The following is a 21,124-nucleotide window of genomic DNA, read 5'->3' as shown; positions in this document are numbered from 1 at the left end:
TGAGTACCGGATTCCACCTTTTAAGGAAATTATCAGACGAGCCTCGTAGTGTATATTTGATTTTCTCTAGATGGAGAAAAGACAACAAATCTTCAAACCAGGAAGATGCGGAGGGTGGGTTTGGGTCTTTCCACTGAAGCAATATACGTCTACGGGCTATAAGAGAGGCGAAAGCTATAACATCACTCTGGTTTCTAGTCAGCATGGTCAAATCTTCAGGTACACCAAAAATAGCAATGTGAGGACTGGGTGACAATGAAATATTGAGAGCCTTAGATACAGTGTCGAAAAACACAGACCAAAATGTAGCCAATTTCGAGCAAGAGTAGAACATGTGAGTATGATCGGCAATTGACGAAGAACATCTATCACAGATATCACTTGAGCCTGGAAATAATTTAGAAAGTTTTGCTTTGGTGAAATGTATTCGATGCAAAACCTTGAACTGAATCAGAGTCAGTCGGGCACAAGAGGACGTAGAATTTACTCTTTTAAAAGCAATTTCCCACCATTCATCTGTGAGGTCAAGCCCAAGTTCCCTCTCCCACTTGCCCACAGCCCCAGCAAGTGGAGAGGTCCCAGCCGATATAATGAGGTCATATAGTACAGTTATACTACCACTTAACTTATTAAGTGAGAGGATGTCATCCATCAAGGAATTAGCAGTCAATAGTGGGAATGAAGCAAAGTGAGTACGGGCACAGTCCCGTGCTTGGAGAAATCGAAACAGACTAGAATGTGGCAGATCAAACTTATTACGAATATCCTCAAAAGTTGCGAATGTCCCGTCAATGTATAGGTTAGAAAAAACTACTATGCCCTTTCTTTTCCACAATGCAAAGGTTGTGTCAAATTTGGGTGGGGTAAACAAGTGATTATTAAGGATGGGGCTATGGGGAGAGGGAGAGGAGAGTTTAAAGTGCTGCCTGAATTGTTTCCAAATTTTTAAAGACGATATAACAATTGGGTTTGAGGTATATTTGGAGGGGCAAGATGCAAGAGGGGCACAAAGCAGAGCAGACAGAGAGGTTGCATGACAACTAAGAGCTTCCATTAGGCACCAATCAGCATCAGAGGAACTATGCCAAAGACGTAATTTCTGGATGTTGGCTGCCCAATAATAAAATAGGAGGTTCGGTAGAGATAAGCCACCATCTTTGTTACGTCTCTGAAGAGTAGTCCTGCGTGCCCTTGGAGTCTTACCAGCCCAGATAAAAACAGAGATCATCCCATCTAGCTTATTGAAAAACTGTTTTGGTAAAAAAATTGGCAGACATTGGAAAAGAAAAAGAAATCTTGGTAAAATGTTCATCTTAATAGATTGAATCCTACCAAACAAAGAAAGAGGGAGGGTACCCCATCGTTGTAAATCCACCTTTATATCTGTGACTAGCTTAGAGAAGTTTGTTTCATGAAGGGAAGCAAGACTGCGAGTTATAGTTACACCCAAATACCGGAAACTCGTAGGAGCCAGGTGGAAAGGTAGGGCATGAGCTGGGATGCGAGTAGCTACTTCATTTACAGGGAAACACTCACTCTTGTCAAAATTTACCTTATAGCCTGAAAATGACCCAAAACTATTTAGGAGTTGCAGAATGTCACCAATACAGTTGACTGGATCTGAGATATAGAGTAAAAGGTCATCAGCATATAGCGAGACCCGGTGATCCAACCCAGCCCTGCGCATGCCTGTGAAAAGTGGAGATGACCTCAGAGCAATGGCAAGGGGCTCTATTGCCAAGGCAAATAATAAGGGGGAAATTGGACAGCCCTGCCGGGTGCCCCTCGTCAAGGGGAAGAATTTAGACAGTTGAGAATTTGTTTTTACGCTAGCAGTAGGGTTAGTATACAAAAGCCTAATCCATGACACAAACCGAGATCCAAAACCAAATTTATGAAGTGTAAAGAATAAATAGTCCCACTCCACCCGATCAAAAGCCTTCTCTGCGTCTAATGAGACAATCATCTCAGCATCTGGTGAGACTGCAGGGGAAAGCACAATATTAAGTAACCGTCTGATGTTAGAAGATAATTGACGACCCCTGATAAAGCCAGTCTAGTCTTCAGAGACAATACCTTGGTAAACACGGGTCCAGGCGTCAGCACCTTAGCAAGAAGTTTGACATCCGCGTTCAAGAGACTTATAGGTCTCCAGCTACTACAATCTTCTGCTTTTTTGCCTTTTTTGAGAATAAGGGAGATTGAGGCTTGTCTTAGTGTTGGGGGTAGAGTACCATTTTTCAGGGAATCATTAAACATATCTAATAAAAGGGGAGCTAACTGGGCCGAGAACTTTTTATAAAAATCTACAGGAAAACCATCCGGGCCTGGGGCCTTGTTATTTTGCATCTTCCTAAGACTGCCAGTTATCTCCTCTAGAGACAGAGGGTCGTCCAAGCTATCACGCGTGAGAGTATCAATATTAGAGATATCCAGAGTGTCAAAAAAAAGCTCTATATTTGTATTGTCTATAGGGGGTTCAGATGTGTACAGCTTGGAGTAAAATGTGGTAAAGGCATCGTTTATTTCAGTAGGATTCGTAGTGAGGGAATGTGAGGAATCATAGACCTGAGTAATAAACTGAGAAACTGACTGGTGTTTAAGCTGCGATGCTAAGAGGCGACTAGCCTTATCACCGTATTCATAATACGTACCCCTTGTCCGTCTAAGAAGATACTCAGCCCTGCCAGTGGAAAGCAAATCAAATTTGGATTGAAGCTTACGCCTCTCAGCATACAATTCAGGAGTGGGAGAACTCGAGTACTGTCTGTCTAATTTACTAATAGCGTCAACCAAATCCCGCTGTTCTTTTGTCTTTTGTTTTCTAGAGTGAGCATTATACGAAATAATCTCTCCTCGCATCACTGCTTTAAAAGTTTCCCAAAGAAGGGAGGGGGAGGTGGATTCAGATTTATTATTATCAATAAAAAAGTCTATTTGCTTTGAAATATGCTCACAAAATGTTTTGGTAGCTAACAGGCCTGTATTAAATCTCCAGGGCCCACACCTTGGACTAGGGGAGAGAGATAGCTCTAGAACAAGAGGAGCATGATCAGAGATGACAATAGCAGAGTATTCAGTCAGTCCAACAGAAGACAGAAGGGCTTTATCTACAAAAAAATAATCAATGCGTGAGTAAACACGGTGAACTAGAGAGAAGTATGAAAAATCCCTTTTAGTCGGGTGGAGAAACCGCCATGGGTCAATACAACCCACCTGGTTCATAAATGTGGATAGTGCTCGAGCCATACAAGAAGGGGTAAATCTTTTGGGACATGACCTGTCTAACTGTGGATCAACTACAAGGTTCAAATCACCCCCGAAGATGAGGCGGTGTGTGTCCATATTTGGTAAAGAGGAGAAAATTGAGGTCATAAAATTTGGATTATCAAAATTTGGGGCATATACATTAACCAAAATCACTGGGGTCTGATATAGCACACCTTTGACTATAATATAACGCCCTCCGGGATCTGAAATAGTTTGTTCAGCTGAAAACTGAACACGTTTGTGTATTATGATGGCTGTGCCCCTGGCTTTAGAATTGAAATTTGAATGAAAAACCTGCCCCACCCAAGGCTTACGAAGCCTAGCATGGTCATTCACACAGAGGTGCGTTTCCTGGAGAAAAGCAATATCAGTATTGAGACTTTTTAGGTGTGAAAACACTCTCGACCTCTTAATTGGTCCTCCCAGTCCCCTGACATTCCAGCTAATAAATCTAACAGAGCCTACAGACCCTCTCTGACCTGTATTCTGGTTAGTCATTAATTAAAATCATCAACCATATGTAACATAACAAGCGTAGTGGACAAGCATCATACACACCAGTAACATTAGATATTAAAAACAAAGACCCTCCCCTAGGCAAACACCCAACCTTTTCCCAAAATAACCCTCTACTAAAAAAGAAAAAACACATATCTTTGAGGACAAATGAAAACAAAGAAAACCTTAAGCTCAACATTGCGGTTAGCAAAGTGAGTAGCAGGATAAACCTTTGCTAAACAACCAGTTGACCACGCAGTGGTATCCCCTCCTACAATATCAAATTAAATTAAACACCACTAGAACGATTCTGTTTTTAGAACAGACAAATTGGCAACGATCTACAGACCAACAGAACAAATGCTGGCAGGTGACTAAACACCAGCAGAGGACAGTGCTGCACTCACCCGGAAAAAATGATGAGTCCAAACAGAAAAACACGGGCTTGGTGAGCAGGCTAAACGGAATTAGCCTAGCCTAGCAAAAACACACCCGTAGGCAACAACGGAGTTATCAAAAAAAAGTAAAATCAACCCGTAGCGAAATGGAAACACGGCAGCTTAAGTCTTATGAATGCGTTCTTGATAGAAGCGATCAGCCAGCTCGGGAGTGTCAAACAAGTGGACCACACCGTTGAAGGTGACTCTCAGCCGGGCGGGGTAAATCATGCCGAAACGCACTCCTTTTTTGTAAAGCCGGGACTTCACATTATTGAAAGCGGCTCTCTTCTTAGCAACAGTGGCGCTGAAATCCTCGTAGAATTTGATCCTGTGCCCTCGGTAGGACATCTCCCGGTGTTCCTTGGCCCATTTCAAAACCTGCTCCTTCTCAACGTAGCGATGGAAACGGACAATTATGGGCCGAGAGCCCTGGCTGGGTCTGGGTCTCAGGCTGCGATGTGCGCGATCGAGCTCCGGGCCGGAGTCAGGTAAGACATCTCCAGCCACCTCCTTGAATAACTGAGACATAAACTCCCTAGCGTTTGCGCCTTCCATATCTTCAGGAATACCCACGACTCTGAGGTTCTGACGCTTGGAGCGCGATATCAAGTCCTCCACTGTAGCGTGTAGCGCTGAGTTATCATCCGACACGGAGGCTAGCTGGTTCTTCAAGGTCGCCACGTCTTGCTGCAGGCTAACGATGTCATCTGAGTTGGAAGACAGTGTGCTCTCGATCTGTGATATGGTGGCGGTGTGAGTCGCCACAGTGTTGGTTATAGCTTCAAGTGTTGGGAGTATCGGGGCCATGGCTTCCGACAAGGCAGCGTTGAAATCTTCCTTAAGACTTTCGCTCAATTTCTGGAGCTCAATGACTAGCATCTCAGCCGTTAACTGTGTAGGCCCCGTCGACGACATTTTCTGCTTGTCCTCGAGTCCCGGGAATGAATCAGTCATTCGCTGCTGGGTTTTACCGATCCGTCCACCCTTGCTCATCGTAACGGTGTGCAATATTGTTCCGTTTAACTCTATCAATGTAGTCTGTACCAAAGTTTAAATAAAATTCGGCGTTATCTTAGTAAAATATTATGAAAAATGCGGAGCTGATAGCAACTGCGTCCTCCTTCTACATGCTCAAACCGGAAGCCCCGATATGCGCCTTTCTACCTCATGTTTGGCCGTGTCCCTCGCCTACCTGTTGATGTGCTTTTTAGTACATTCTTCCATGACTCTGCTGTGATGAGTTACGACAAATATGTAGCCTGTCTTGCTGTTGACCTGAAAGAAGCAATGGAGGTCGCTCAGGCTCATGCTGGAAAGGAGCAGCGCAGACATGCACAGTTGTACAACAGGAAAGTGAAAGGCTCTACCATTGACGTTGGTGACAGGGTGTTAATGGCCAACAGCAGAGACAGAGGCAAGAAGAAGCTTGCTGACAGATGGGACTCTACTATCTACACTGTCATGGACATGAACAAAGGGACACATACATTCAGGATCCGTGACACGGTCAGTGGTCAGGAGAAAGTTATCCACAGGAACCTGTTGATGCTGGTTAGTTTTCTCCCTGTTGGAGACGGATCAGACGTTAGTGAAACATCTGAACTTGCTTCATCCGAGCCTGTTACAGATTCGTCGACTTCAGAGGCTGTCCTCGTGAGGGTAAATGAAGAGTCCGAATCTCAGGGTGGTGGAGTGTCTCCTAGTGCAGACGGTGGGAGTCTTGATGTTGAATGTGACATGAACTCATCTGTGTCTGATGGCGAAAGTCAGAGCCCGTTGTCTGGTCCGAACTGTGTGGATTCTGAAAGGAGAACCATAGCATGGATCACAGAACTGGAAATTGTATTTCTTTTAGTGATATCTGTGGTGTGGTTTTGGCGGGAATTAGACGCGATCTGCGTCATTTTCTTTGTTTACATGTTAACCCTTCCTTTCTTTTCTTTTGTAAAGATGTGCAGCGTGGATTTAAGGAGGATATTGTGTTTTGTTCTCAGAATAAACGCCAGAAAAGACACCGAGATGCTTCGCTGTGTTTCCTGATCGATAACAGGTCGCTTACGGTTGTGACCCGTTACATGTGCACCAACGAGAGAGAACCAAAGTCTAAACCACGCTCCTCCCCATCTAGTCTCAACCAATCATAAATGTACGGGCAGAGCCCTGAATAATAAAATTGTATGCACGCACGAGGTTCAATGCTTTTTCCCGGAAATAGAGTTACAGATTACAGCTTTGCTGCCTGTGATTTCTGTAACCTGACAGAGTGAAATATATCTTTTGCTCTCTTTTAATAAATAGTTAAACTTAGAAGTCGTTTGTCTTTCCTGGAATAAAAGAACACAACAACATGACGAGGGAAATAGACAATTTTATTCACACCTGTTATCTTAGTCTCTCTGAGATGTGTTTCATGTTGCCTTGATGCAGATGTGATTGTTGTGTTTTAGTAAAGATTTAGTTTCACAGTAGCTTGCAGTTGTGTTCACGCCCGCGCTGGCGAGGAGGCGGGGCTTATCTCCTGTAGATATTACTGTAGATACCAACTACAACAAAGTGAACATATTTTACTGGGATTTAATTATAATACACGTTTTATAATGAGGCCAAATTGACAGAACTGTGATTTATTTTGAGAACATTTTTTGTCCATTGAATGATACATTTTATTTCAAGATGGTTTTTTTGAGAGAAACAAATGCCTTATTTTGTTTTGTACATTCTGTGGGTAATTGTATTTTCTCTGATCTTTTTGTTTTGATTTACAAATACATTATTTTTCTACTTTCCTAAGTGGTTGTCCTGTTTGTCATTGTGCCTTTGCCGATGTGTTACTGTATATACTGTAATGGTAGCATAATGCAGGCTAGGGCAGCCTATCCCTTTAAGAGAAAGAGTGCATGTGTAGAGAGAGAGAGAGAGAGAGAGCGAGAGAGAGAGAGAGAGAGAGAAGTACAGCGAGAAGTAGAGCGAGAGCGAGAGAGAAGTTTCTGGAAGTTAAGGAGCAGCAGTCTAACAGAGTCACAAATATAAACCACAGCCTCCCAAGAACATTGCATGTTGGATTTATATATATATTTTATTTAATAGATAAAATGGGGAACAAATCAATTCACAGTTAACCGAGAGACTTAAATGCCTACACACTTTAACTTACTGTAAGTAAGGTTTAGATGCAGGATGTTTACTGGGTTATTTTCACACTGTTGAATTATTACTTTTTATTTTATTTTACTGAAAATAATCCCAGTACATGTTCAGGCTGGTTATGAAACAAGAGGGGGAACTGCAGACAGGAAGGAAGTTGAAAGTGAAAGTATGAAGTCAGACTGCCAGACTCCATTTTACAGCTGAACGGAGCACGAGGAGAACAACAGGGTGAGTGTTAACACCAGCATCTGCTTTCTAACACATTCATTATTTACTCTGTTAGACTGGGTGTCAGAACATCAGCGTCCTAGAGTCCAATGAGACTTCAGCAAGTGTTGTGAACCTTTTTTATTTCCTGGTTTCTGAATCATCAGAGCAACATAACATGTGACAGCTCAGCGCAGTAAAAATGGAGAGCGGCCTGTCTGAAGTCTGACTGAGTTGATGTTCTTTAACCGTGTGTGTGTGTGTGTGTGTGTGTGTGTGTGTGTGTGTGTGTGTGTGTGTGTGTGTGTGTGTGTGTGTGTGTGTGTGTGTGTGTGTGTGTGTGTGTGTGTGTGTGTGTGTGTGTGTGTGTGTGTGTGTGTGTGTGTGTGTGTGTGTGTGTGTGTGTGTGTGTGTGTGTGTGTGTGTGTGTGTGTGTGTGTGTGTGTGTGTCTTCAGTGTTACTGGTTTGTCTCTCCGAATGAAGAAGATGAGCGATTTAAAAGATGTCCCCAGCTGTCTGACTCCACCTCCATACTTCAGTAATGAACCTGGACCATCAGACACAAAGTAAGAGTCTGTTTGTACTGTAAACTGACCTGAAGAGGATTCCGTTTTTATATTACACACACACACACAGACACACACACACACACACACACACACACACACACACACACACACACACACACACACACACACACACACACACACACACACACACACACGGACAGAAGCCCTCCGAGGTGTGGTTGAACTTTACCCGTCTCGATGCTCGTTACCTAAAGAGCAATAAGAGTTTAGCATGTCAGGGCGGTAACACGAGCACTTTGTCTAAACATTTATCAAAGTGCTCCACATCCAGACGGAGGAATGCACCGGGTTCCACTGTCTCTCTAGAAGCTCTGTAGCCCCCCCCATCCACGAGTAACGTTTCCCCGTCAGGTGTGTTATGTATACCTCAATCTTCCTCCAGAAGAACCGTTAGGCCTCTTGCAGCACACCTGTATGTGTGGTGGCTGTCCATTTCCAGCCGCCTCCTTGGGGATGTTTTCCCTTTGCCTGTTGTGTGGGCGTGGTGGCTGTCACTCTGGCTCCCGGCTCACCTGCTGCAATCAGCTGTTCACCCTCACACCTGATTCTCATCAGCCATCTACAACGGCATATCAGCAGAGGCTCCACAACCTGTCGGCGCCAGATCGTTGTTAAACCACAGTGGTAAACCTCCAGGCTACTCAGCATTATCAGCTACCTTATTTCTGGATGTTCTGACGCTAACGTGTTTTCTTCCTGTGCTCCAGGATCATTCTCTGATCGCCGTGTTGTCGTCACCAGCCTCCACTTCCTCGCCACTCCTGCCGGATTATCATTCCCGCACCTTTTGTTCACTAATAAACCCTTTTTGAACACTCTGCCGTGTCCTGCGTTTGGGTCCTCTCAGATATCGTAACAGAACAATCTGGCCAGCATGGACCCAGCGGACACAGGCCACCAGTCCAAGACTGCGGACGAACTCAGCCAAGCCCTGGCCAGTCAAGGCGCTCTCGTGGGGCATCACGCTGTGGTTCTCCGTGAGGTAGTGGAGACTCTCCGGAACCTCTCCGCTAACGTGCAAAGGATCGGCACGCAAGTAGAACTGCTCACCACACAGTATTCTCCTCCGCAGCCCGCTGCACAGCCGGCAGCCCCTCCTCCCGCTCCTGCCGCACCTCTCTATCAGCTACGAGAGGCCGTCATTCCCACACCGGAGCGATACGCTGGAAATGTGGGGATTTGTAGAGCCTTTTTGCTCCAGTGTACGTTTTTGAGCAGCAGCCCAGTACTTATCATACAGATGGGGCTAGGGTAGCATACGTAATGAGTCTGTTGAAGGGGAGTGCTTTAGATTGGGCTACAGCTGTTAGGGAGAGCCAGCCACACATTTGCTTATCATTTGATACTTTCATTTCCGAAATGAAAAAAGTTTTTGATCACCCGGTACGAGGGAGGGACGCTTCCAGGCGCCTTCTTTCTCTCCGGCAGGGCTCCCGTAGTGTAGCCGAATTTTCAGTTGAGTTTAGAACAGTTGCTGCAGACTCAGGCTGGAATAACGAGTCATTGCAGGATATTTTTCTTCAGGGGCTGAACGAAGCAATTAAAGACGAGCTAGCTGCTAGGGATGATCCAGTTAGCTTGGATAATTTAATTGCCACAGCTATCAAGATTGATAATCGCCTCAGAGAGAGACGTAGGGATAGGAATAGCCGTCACCCCAATCCCAGCTACTCCTCACCTGATCCCCAAATTGGGACTGCCACTGCCCCAATCTCCAGATCCTTCCCGATTCCTTACACGGCCTCACCCCCAGAAGACGAGCCCATGCAAGTGGGAAGGGCCCGCCTCTCACCATCTGAGCGTGCTAGAAGGATCCAGGCTGGGGAATGTGTTTTTTGCAGCCAAACCAGCCATCTCGTTTCCTCCTGTCCTAATCTGCCAAAAGGTCAGGCTCGTCAGTAGGTGTGGGGATTCTGGCGAGCCCTTCCTCCTCTCTCAACCCCCGACCCAGAACGCAGCTAGAAGCCGTGCTTTGCTGCAACCAACAGTTCCTACCTCTGCTCGCTTTAGTGGACTCGGGGGCGGACGAGAATTTTTTGGACATTAATATTGCAGTTCAGGCAGGAATTCCCTCCGAAGTGTTAGATTCACCTCTTAATGCTAATGCTCTTAATGGTAAATTCCTGGCCCAAGTCACTCACCGCACCTTGCCAGTAAACCTCATTCTGTCTGGAAACCATCGTGAGGTTATTCAGTTTCACCTAATTTCCTCACCTCATGCCCCCATAGTGTTGGGCCATCCCTGGTTAAGAACACACAACCCCCAGATTAATTGGGTAACTGGCAAAATCCTTAGTTGGAGTTGTTTTTGTCTATCCTCATGCCTGCAGTCTGCCCTACCGCCTGCAGAGACCGCCACTCCACCACCCAAGATCGAGCCGCCTGACATGTCATCTGTCCCCACTGAATATCATGACCTGGGAGAAGTGTTCAGTAAACAGCGAGCTCTTTCTCTTCCCCCTCATCGACCCTACGACTGTCCCATTGACCTTCTTCCCGGGGCCCCTCTGCCTTCCTCCCGTCTGTTCAACCTGTCTCGCCCTGAGAGGAAATCCATGGAGAGTTACATCCATGACTCCCTGGCTGCCGGTGTCATCCGCCCATCCTCCTCCCCGGTCGGAGCTGGTTTTTTCTTCGTGTCCAAGAAGGACCGCTCACTGCGGCCCTGCATTGATTACAGGGGTCTTAATACCATCACTGTAAAAAACAGATATCCATTACCCCTCATCAACTCTGCCTTTGAACCCCTCCAGGAAGCCACAATTTTTTCCAAACTGGATCTCCGCAATGCCTACCACCTCGTCAGAATCCGAGAAGGGGACGAGTGGAAGACGGCCTTTAACACACCACTCGGTCACTTCGAGTATCTGGTAATGCCTTTTGGACTGATGAATGCCCCAGCAGTTTTCCAGTCGATGGTTAACGATGTGCTCCGTGACCTCCTCAACCGATCAGTTTTTGTCTACTTGGATGACATCCTTATATTCTCTCGTAACCAGGAGGAACACATTATCCATGTCAGGCAGGTGCTGCAGAGACTCCTGGAAAACAGACTCTTTGTGAAGGCGGAGAAATGCGCATTCCATGTCAACACAGTCTCATTCCTGGGCTACATCGTTGAGGGAGGAAAGATTAGGGCCGACCCTGAGAAGATCCAAGCAGTGGCAGGGTGGCCAAAACCAACCTCAGTGAAACAGCTTCAACAGTTTCTTGGTTTCGCCAATTTCTATCGGCGCTTCATCAGAGACTACAGCAGAGTGGCGGGCCCTTTAACCAGACTCACTTCCCCTACAACTGGCTTTTCCTGGACCCCAGAGTGCGATGCAGCCTTCTCGGAGCTAAAGAGACTCTTCACCACTGCCCCTGTGCTCATCCACCCTGATTCCTCTCGCCAGTTCGTTGTGGAGGTTGATGCCTCCAACACCGGGGTAGGCGCAGTTCTTTCCCAGCGCTCGGAAAGAGACCAAAAATTACACCCTTGTGCATTTTTCTCCCGCCGCCTCACTCAAGCTGAGAAAAACTATGACGTGGGTAACAGAGAGCTGCTGGCTGTCAAACTTGCCCTAGAGGAGTGGAGACACTGGCTGGAGGGAGCTGAGCTCCCTTTTATTGTATGGACAGACCACAAAAACTTGGCTTACATCCAAACTGCCAAGCGCCTTAACTCCCGTCAGGCTCGATGGGCTCTGTATTTCGGTCGCTTCTCATTCACCCTTACCTACCGCCCAGGGTCACGGAACCTCAAGCCGGACGCTCTCTCTCGCCAGTTTGCTTCCGAAGAACCAGCTGCCGGTCCAGACACCATCCTGCCTGCCTCCTGCGTGGTAGCGGCTGTTACTTGGGAGATTGAGTCACTTGTTAGGGAGGCTCAGCGGGCGCAGCCTAACCCAGGTAACTGCCCAGCTAATAATCTCTTTGTGCCTATCTCTGTCCGCTCCAAGGTCCTGCAGTGGGCACACGCCTCCCGTCTCTCGTGTCATCCTGGTGTCCATCGCACACTGTTTATCCTCAGACAGCGGTTCTGGTGGCCTTCCATGGCTCAAGACACCAGGGTCTTTGTTGCTGCCTGTACAGTATGTGCCCGCGCCAAGTCCTCCCACCAACCTCCCTCTGGTCTGCTTCGCCCGCTGCCAGTACCTAGTCGCCCTTGGTCGCATGTGGCCTTGGATTTTGTTACTGGACTTCCACTCTCACAAGGTAATACCATCATCCTAACTATTGTGGACAGATTTTCCAAGATGGTACACTTTGTTGCTCTCCCCAAGCTTCCCACAGCCCGAGAGACTGCAGATCTTCTGGTCAACCACGTTGTTGGACTACATGGAATCCCCACCGACATCGTTTCTGACCGGGGTCCCCAGTTCATTTCCCACGTTTGGAAAGTCTTCTGTCGGGCTCTGGGAGCATCGGTGAGCCTGTCGTCGGGTTATCATCCTCAAACAAACGGGCAAACGGAACGGGCCAACCAGGACCTGGGAGCGGCTCTCCGCTGTGTGGCTTTCAGGAACCCCTCTTCATGGTGCCCACATCTGCCATGGATCGAATATGCCCACAACTCCCTGTCAAATGCAGCCACAGGTATTTCACCTTTTCATTGTGCCATGGGTTTTCAACCACCCCTGTTTCCAGCACAGGAAGAGGAAGTTGCTGTTCCTTCCATTCAGACCCACCTTCGACGCTGTCGTAAGGTGTGGAAGGACACCCGAGCCGCCCTGCTCCGTTCCGCTGCCCGCAACCGCCTCATCGCAGACCGTCACAGGACCCCGGCCCCCAACTACTTACCAGGTCAAAGTGTTTGGCTTTCCTCCAAAGACCTCCCACTCAAGACAGAGTCTAAAAAACTCACGCCACGTTATGTCGGCCCCTTCATCATCGACTCTGTTGTTAACCCATCTGCAGTCAAGCTCAAGCTTCCCCCACACATGAAGGTTCACCCTACTTTTCATGTTTCTCTGCTAAAACCTGTTGCCAGCAGCCCCTTGTCTCCTCCAGTGACTCTTCCCCCACCCCCCCGCATCATCGATGGTCACCCAACCTACACCGTCAGGCGATTGTTGGACGTTCGTCGCCGTGGAAGGGGATTCCAATATCTCGTGGATTGGGAGGGCTATGGCCTGGAGGAGAGGTCTTGGGTTCCCCGACGAAACATCGACGACGCGTCCCTGGTACGGGACTTCCACCGGGATAACCCTGGTAGACCTGGTAGACCAGGTAGGCCGCCTGGAGGCGTCCCTTAAGGGGGGGGGTACTGTGGTGGCTGTCAATTTCCAGCCGCCTCCTTGGGGATGTTTTCCCTTTGCCTGTTGTGTGGGCGTGGTGGCTGTCACTCTGGCTCCCGGCTCACCTGCTGCAATCAGCTGTTCACCCTCACACCTGATTCTCATCAGCCATCTACAACGGCATATCAGCAGAGGCTCCACAACCTGTCGGCGCCAGATCGTTGTTAAACCACAGTGGTAAACCTCCAGGCTACTCAGCATTATCAGCTACCTTATTTCTGGATGTTCTGACGCTAACGTGTTTTCTTCCTGTGCTCCAGGATCATTCTCTGACCGCCGTGTTGTCGTCACCAGCCTCCACTTCCTCGCCACTCCTGCCGGATTATCCTTCCCGCACCTTTTGTTCACTAATAAACCCTTTTTGAACACTCTGCCGTGTCCTGCGTTTGGGTCCTCTCAGATATCGTAACAGTATGCCCCACCTGTGTCGCTCTGTACCGCTGTGTTACTGCAGTAAATACTTTTTGTTTGTTTTTTACAGTTCTGTAAGTTCACACTATTTACAATTTGTTTAGTTCATTTACCTTTTTTTTCTTCAAAAGAACCGATAAGAGTACCGTTAAAGGACCGGATCGATAAGCGGTGTCGATAAAAGTAGTAGTACCGTTAAACCCTTAACGTACCCATCCCTAACCAGTGGCATGACATGGTTTTAAATATTGATCAATACTAAATATCCTCTAAACTAAATGTATTGTCCCCAGAATGACTATTTGGGCATGTTTATGATATATAGTATTAATGAAGGTTCAGCAAATAAAAGGTTCAGCAAATAAAATACAAACATGGAAAAGGTTTCACAAGCATGACGCTGAAACAGAAAGACTTCTCTCTGAATGAACTAATGATGTTTAAAACATGTTGTTTCCACAGAGAGAGAGCAGAGTCTCCAGTCCCCAGCTGTCTGTCTCTGAAGAGTGACTGGTCTATGGGGGAACCTCCAGTCTTCAGTGATGAACCTGGACCCTCAAGGTAAGAGTTTCTGCTGTAAAGTGACCTGAAGAGGATTCAGTTTTTATGTTCACTGATTGTGAGCCTCTCCGCTCACACAGGGTTCAAAGAGGGACGGAAAGAGCAGGCAAAATAATTCATAATATAGTTTAAAATTATCATTTGAATACTAATATATAATATAAAATATACCTCAGGCACAATGAAAATAAATAAAAAAAGATTTGCAGGCAGAGAAGCTCCGCCTGCCTGAAAATTCTCAAAACTAAATATATTGGACTACTTGGGCATGTTTATGATATATATTATTAATGAATAGTAATAACCTGCTCAGCTGGTTGTGTTTAGCATTAGCAGATATAACAGAGTTTTGAGAGATCCCATGTAGAGTCAATGCAAAGACCCAGATCCGTGCCGGGCAACACGAATAAAGTGAAGATGTTAAATTCATGTCACCTGCGTATTCATGCAGCGAGAAACATTTCAACTGGAGCTTAAAGTTTGTGACGCTCTGTTCCAAAAGCCTGTCAGAGTTGAGATTGTGCTCCTGTGGTCTCTGACGGTCTGAGGGGAATCAGAGAGGAGATCAGAGCTCTACAGCAGCTCATATTCAATCAGGGTTATTCATGTTCCTGTTTAAACCAGACACTGTCTGTGGTGCTCACAATATACTCACTGCTGTTCTTATGACTACATGAAGTCACTCTGAGTGAGGATGGAGCAGCATCCTTTCCATATTTACATTGCGATTAATTCACAGCAGATTCTATCTTGTGTTTTTATAACAAAATAGTGCTGTTTCATTGTTTTTTCCTTCTAATTTTATATTCTTTTCTAAACCACACTGTTATCTACTCAACAACAACACATCATTATCCTTGTGTTTATTTATTTGTTTGATTAATAAACACAAGTTGGAGTCCGTCAGCACCGAGGGTCGGAGCAGCTCATAGTTGCTTTAGAGAATTTTACACCCGGAAGTAAGTATTCTCTCCGCTTCGCTTGACAAACCCCGTGATAGTCCTCAAGCTCTGTGATTGGAGAGTGTGTGCCGAGGGTTACGCCGAGCGTCGAGCAGCACTTTGAAATGGGATGGAACCACGGCAGACTGTCCAAACTGGATTTGAACGGGTCCACCGCGTCCCCCCCTCCCCCACCCCGTCCCCAGAACTACACATGCTGGTGTTTCACAACATGTTCTCTATCTATGGCACGTCTCTTCTGGGAGTTGTAGTTTTAAAATAACTTTTCGTATTTCCCACAATAACAAGTTGCCAGTATTAAACTGTGAACATCCCTGGAGGTTTAGGGGATAGGAAACACTCACATTTAAAACATATCATTAATAAATGGGTGAACATTGCTTGTGCCCATAATGGGCAGCATTAATATATACCCACATGCCAGCTAAGGTCAGAAGAGCTTTATTTAACAGCTGCTCTGATGTCTGTGACCCCTCCTGTTGTTCATTGATAAGCCTGAAACATGCACTTGTCAAGGTTCAGAGGCACATTTAGCAAATCTGGCAGTAGCCATCGATCATCTTAAGATAAGATATACTTTATTGATCCCAAGTTGGAAACATTTGCGTTACATCAGCATGTGTAACAGTTGTAAATATGCAGTGGTGTTTATTTGTAAATCATTTAGTATAATCACACAAATTCTGTGTTTTATATTTAATAATTCTGTGTTCTTTATTTACCTGACAAGGTCGGAGATGAAAAACTTGTGTCGCAGGTTCCTCATCAGTGCATTACAAGACATCTATCAATATGTGTGAATACCTCCACCATTAAACTGTCATTCTGCACATTTCTTATAATATCTACATACATCTTATAAGAGTATAATTAATTTGTATAATATCAGTTAAAATAAGTGCTTCAACATAGTTAACTGCAGGAAAGTTGATTGTCAAGTCCCAAAACAAATTATGCAATATATTAAACGTTAAGTACTTTGTCAGGCTTAATATCTGTAGATACCCCCAAAGCTTTTTTCTTATTCAAAATAAGACCTTAACTTAAAGTATTCTTTAATGTTTGAATAAAGCCTAATTAGTTTGTCTGTTTTGCACATCCTCCTGTTAATATCTTTGGACGTCCTGCACTAAACTCTTATTGTAGAGATCTGTGATGCCCCTGTGGGTGCGTCAGTAGATAGGGTGTAACTGTTCTATTTCGTATATGGCTTCGCCCTCTAAGGCTATCGCTATTGGGTAATCCCCCTGCGCCCCCGCGCAGCACTGAAACATTTGTAGTCCACGCCCACCCGCAAGGTGGGCCCCACCCTCGGGCCTCCTTCCGGTATAAATAGGAAGGAGGCCCGGCAATCTGCTCCCTCTTTTTTTCAGCAAACCAGCACAGTTACTGAAGCACAGCAATTGAGAATCATCATGAGCAACAACTGCGTCCGTGGTTGTCCCTCATGTGGCTCTGGGTTCATAATGAGTTATGACCTGCAGAGATAAAAGCAGTATGCGAATCCTGCCGGGGGTCAGAGCACGCGTACGCGGCTCTAAACCAGCAGGTAGCATGCACTGCGCTCGTCTCCCCTCGGACGACAGGAAGCGGAGAGCGGACACTCTTGTTGCTGTGGCCGAGGAGGACGATTGGCCCGTCCAGAATCTGCAGAAGCCTGCCGGTTTTAACCTCGGTTAATAACCTGCAGAGCTCGCGGCATTCCTCTGTCCGAGATACGCCTCCTACACACGGTCATAATAAACCCATGAGCGCTGTTATAACGCCTCGTGTGGACAGCACTGCACACACCTCCATTCATCCCCTGAGCGTGTACACGCCTCATGATGAGAGCCGGAGTGAGACGCAGCGTGTGGAGGCCCCCGCGCAGCCCTTTCGGTCCAAGCCCACCTGGGGTTGCCTCACGCCCTGTGTAAACCAGCTGCCTATAACCTGTCGGTTAATAGCCAGCAGGGCTCGTTGCTAAAGCCTGGTTTTAACCTATCGGTTAATAACCTGCAGAGCTCGCTAATTAAGCCGGCTGCCACTAATCTTTTGATTAAGTAGACAGCAGGGCTCGCTGCAGAAGCCTGCTGGTTTTAACCTCGGTTAATAACCTGCAGAGCTCGCGGCATTCCTCTGTCCGAGATACGCCTCCTACACACGGTCATAATAAACCCATGAGCGCCGTTATAACGCCTCATGTGGACAGCACTGCACACACCTCCATTCATCCCCTGAGCCTGTACACGCCTCATGATGAGAGCCGGATTGAAACGCAGCGTGTGGAGGCTCCCTGGCGTGGCTCGTTGCCATGACGACCACAGAACATCTCGAGCATGTGCGCCCGCTCTTAGAGTGTTTCTCAGAGTGGCAGCGCGTGTGTCTGATGGACAAATGGATGAGCAGGCTGATCAGCAGAGGATACGTCCTGCAGTTCGCCCCCCCCCCCCCCCCCCCCACAGTTCAATGGGATACAGGAAACACTCCTGTCCTCCCAGAAGCTATGTCTTGCACTCCAATCCGAGCTGCTGGAACTCCTGTTGAAAGAGGATACTTCCAGGGTTCCTCAAAGGGAGGAAAATCAGGGGTTTTCACTCCCGTTATTTTTCTAATCCCGAAAAAGACTGGGGGAATGAGACGTCCTGGATCTGTCAGTATTCCACATGCTGACGATCAAACAGGTGCTGGAATGTGTTCACCAGGACGACTGGTTCACTTCCACCTGAAGGATGCATACTTCCACCTGAAGGATGCATACTTCCACCTGAAGGATGCATCCTTCCACCCATCATCCCAAAACACAGGAAATTCCTGCGTTTTCCATTCAGGGAATATCAGACCAGACAATCGTCTGCCGTTCGAATATTTCCTGGCTCCTCGCATTTATGTAGAGAAGGCTGGAGCCACTCCACAGAGGAGGGATGAGAGTGTGTTTCCTCTGGACGACCTGCTATCTGCTGGCTCGCCCCAGGGAGGAAGTTGCTTTCCAGACGGTACATCTCGTATCGCATCTGTCAAAGCCTGGGTTTCATAATTAATTGGAAGAAGAGCTGTCCTCTTCCCTCTCAGACAATCGTTATCTGGGAGTGGAGATAAACTCAGCCAGCATGAGAGCGCGACTCTCGGGCAGCGAGGGGAGGAACTGACAGGTCTCCTCCGGCGTGTCACAACCCACACAGCCCTCTCCGTGACGCAGCTGCTCTGCGTTGGCGTCAGCTGGTCACGTGATGATCCCCCTGGGTCTCTTCCAACAGGGGGACACTCCAGAGGAGGTTCATTCGCTGCAGAAGCCTGCTGTTTTAACCTATTGGTTTATAAACTGCAGAGCTCGCGGCATTCCTCTGTCCCAGATATGCCTCCTACACACGGTCATAATAACCACGAGCACCGTTATAAGGCCTCGTGTGGACAGCATGCACACACCTCTCATCCCCTGGGCGTGTAGGGCGCCTCATGATGAGAGACGGAGTGAAATGCAGCGTGTGGAAACTCCCTCGCAGCCCTTTTGCCTCACGGGCAGCGGCGGCGATGGCGTGGCTCGTCACCATGACGACCATTACGGCACATCACAGAGAAGCCTCTCCCCCCAGCAGTTCCATGGGATACAAGAAACACTCCTGTCCTCCCAGGAACAGAGTCTTGCGCGGTTTTTACCCCGCTATTTTTCTAAATCTCGGAAAAGAACGGGGGAGTCGCCCCATTGTTCAATCAATGTGTTGATTCGCTCAGACAACAGGCCACGGCTATGGAAGCAGCCTACCTCAATCGCATGGGAGGAGTACGATCTGCACAGCTTCTGAACGCAGCCAGGCGGCTGCTGTTCTGGGCGCGCACACACGTTGCTCTCATCAGAGCATCGTATATTCCAGGAGAATTTAACCGAGGGGCTCGCAGAGCGCAGCAGCCGTGTTATGGAGGAGTACGGAGACTCAGACCTGTGTCACGCTTACTGGCGCCTCAGTGGGATTTGGCTTTGGTGTCACGCGCACTAAGCAAAGCCCCATTTGAGCCTTTAGACCAGGATCCCCTTAAACTGGTGTCAGACAAAGTAGTATTACTTTAGACTCTATCAGCTAAAGGGTGAGTGATGTGTCTGCTCTCTCTGGGGCTCCGTCATGCCTCCGGATCCAAGGAGATGCAGCTCAGCTGTTTGACGCCCTAACCCGGCTTCATGCCTAAGGTCATCACAAGCTCTTTAGAGTGGAGAGTGATCACCTTGGATGGCTTCTTTCCCCCTCCTCACAGGTCGGAGGAAGAAGCCACGTCTCATCTCCTCTGTCCTGTGCGTGAGCTGTCCTGCTATGTGGCGCGCACGGCTGCCTTGCGCCATTCTCAGCGCCTGTTTGTGCATTATAGAGAGCGCTCGATCGGGCAGCCTCTGTCTGCACAACGGCTGTCACACAGGTTGTGTGAGGCTGTGTCACAGGCATGTCTCCTCTGGGGTGGAGCCCCCGGAGAACATCAATGCGCACTCCACCAGAGGAATTTCCTCCTCCACGGCTTTGCACGGAGGAATGTGGAGTGGAAGACATTTGCACGGCTGCATCTTGGTCTTCCCCCTGTTCATTGATTCATTTTTATTTGAAGGATGTCTCCCATTCCTCTCTGACACACCCTGTACGGAGTGCCTGGTCAGAGTGAGTGACGTCAGGGATCCAGTTAGGCGCTCTCCTGTCTGACACACAGAGAGCTGCTGTTCCCCCTCTTTTTGTCACTGGGCAAAGTGTTTCTCACAGCGGCCGGTATGTATTGTTCCCAGCCTTCACCCCGTCAGGGAAGATAGGCATGTTTTGCTATGTTCCAGGTACGGTGATGCTCGATTACGCATGGCACAACAGGCAGGGGGGTGTTATTTAGCAGGTGTGTCTGTGCTTCTAGTGCCGGGCGGACCCAGTGGGGCGCAGACTACATCATGCTTCGCCCTTAACCCAATAGCGATAGCCTTAGAGGGCGAAGCCATATACGAGATAGAACTGAGGTTACCTACTGTAACCCCAGCTTCTATGAGTAAATGGCGCAGCCCTCTAAGCGCTGGGCCCCACTGGCTCTATGAATAGCTGAAGAAAAGTTATTTGGTATGGGAGCAGATTGCCGGGCCTCCTTCCTATTTATACTGAAAGGAGGCCCGAGGGTGGGGCCCACCTTGCGGGTGGGCGTGGAATACAAGTGTTTCAGTGCTGCGCGGGGGCGCAGGGGGATTACCCAATAGCGATAGCCTTAGAGGGCTGCGCCATTTACTCATAGAAGCTGGGGTTACAGTAGGTAACCTCAGTTCCGTCTGTGCTGCATTGGCTCCAGTGATTACCTTGATTACAGTAACTCAGGGCACCTGGGTCTGGTGTCCTGCCCAGCTATTTAGAGCCTCTCTGCTCTTCTCTGTGCTCTCTCCTGCAGGCACCAGGCTCTGATGAGTATACCCAGTGTTTATGTGACCTGTTGGTGCAAATAAACACCTTTTTCTACCCGTTAATGTGTTGTGTCTCCTCTTTGTTGTGGCCTTCTGAGCCAGGTCGCAACAAATGGGGACTCGCCCGACGGGTTATTCCCAGAAAGTTTATGTAGTGCTCAGAGCACATGGCGTCAGTTGAGCAGCTGATTAGTTGATGTGGTCCAGCTGTGTGCTGGCTTGGCACTGCTATTTGGGGGACACATCATGTTTTTTGGGTTTCAGGAAGCTTTAGTGTTTGACATGTCGTCAGGTTTTGTGTAACAATCAGAAGGTAAGGTGTTGCTGTTTGTTACGCTTTTGTAAAGAGTTTTCACCGCTAGGCTTAAG

At 47.6% G+C, this 21,124-nt stretch overlaps 1 protein-coding gene across 1 annotated transcript in view; it reads left to right on the top strand.

Moving 5' to 3' along the window:
- The first annotated feature begins 7,246 nt into the window (after window positions 1-7,246).
- LOC307042396 (NACHT, LRR and PYD domains-containing protein 12-like) overlaps window positions 7,247-21,124 on the top strand; it is a 52,291-nt gene continuing 38,413 nt past the window's right edge. The window contains exons 1-3 of the mRNA XM_079686259.1: window positions 7,247-7,583; window positions 8,019-8,129; window positions 14,306-14,404. Of these exons, the coding sequence (XP_079542385.1) occupies window positions 8,041-8,129; window positions 14,306-14,404 (188 nt within the window). The 5' untranslated portion in view covers window positions 7,247-7,583; window positions 8,019-8,040. The remainder of the gene's footprint in view (window positions 7,584-8,018; window positions 8,130-14,305; window positions 14,405-21,124) is intronic.

The sequence above is a fragment of the Notothenia rossii genome (assembly GCF_949606895.1).
Source record: "Notothenia rossii genome assembly, chromosome: 1".
NCBI classification, from domain to species: Eukaryota; Metazoa; Chordata; class Actinopteri; order Perciformes; family Nototheniidae; genus Notothenia; species Notothenia rossii.
Note: the sequence above shows the minus strand (reverse complement) of the source record. Positions and strands in the feature narration are given on the sequence as shown.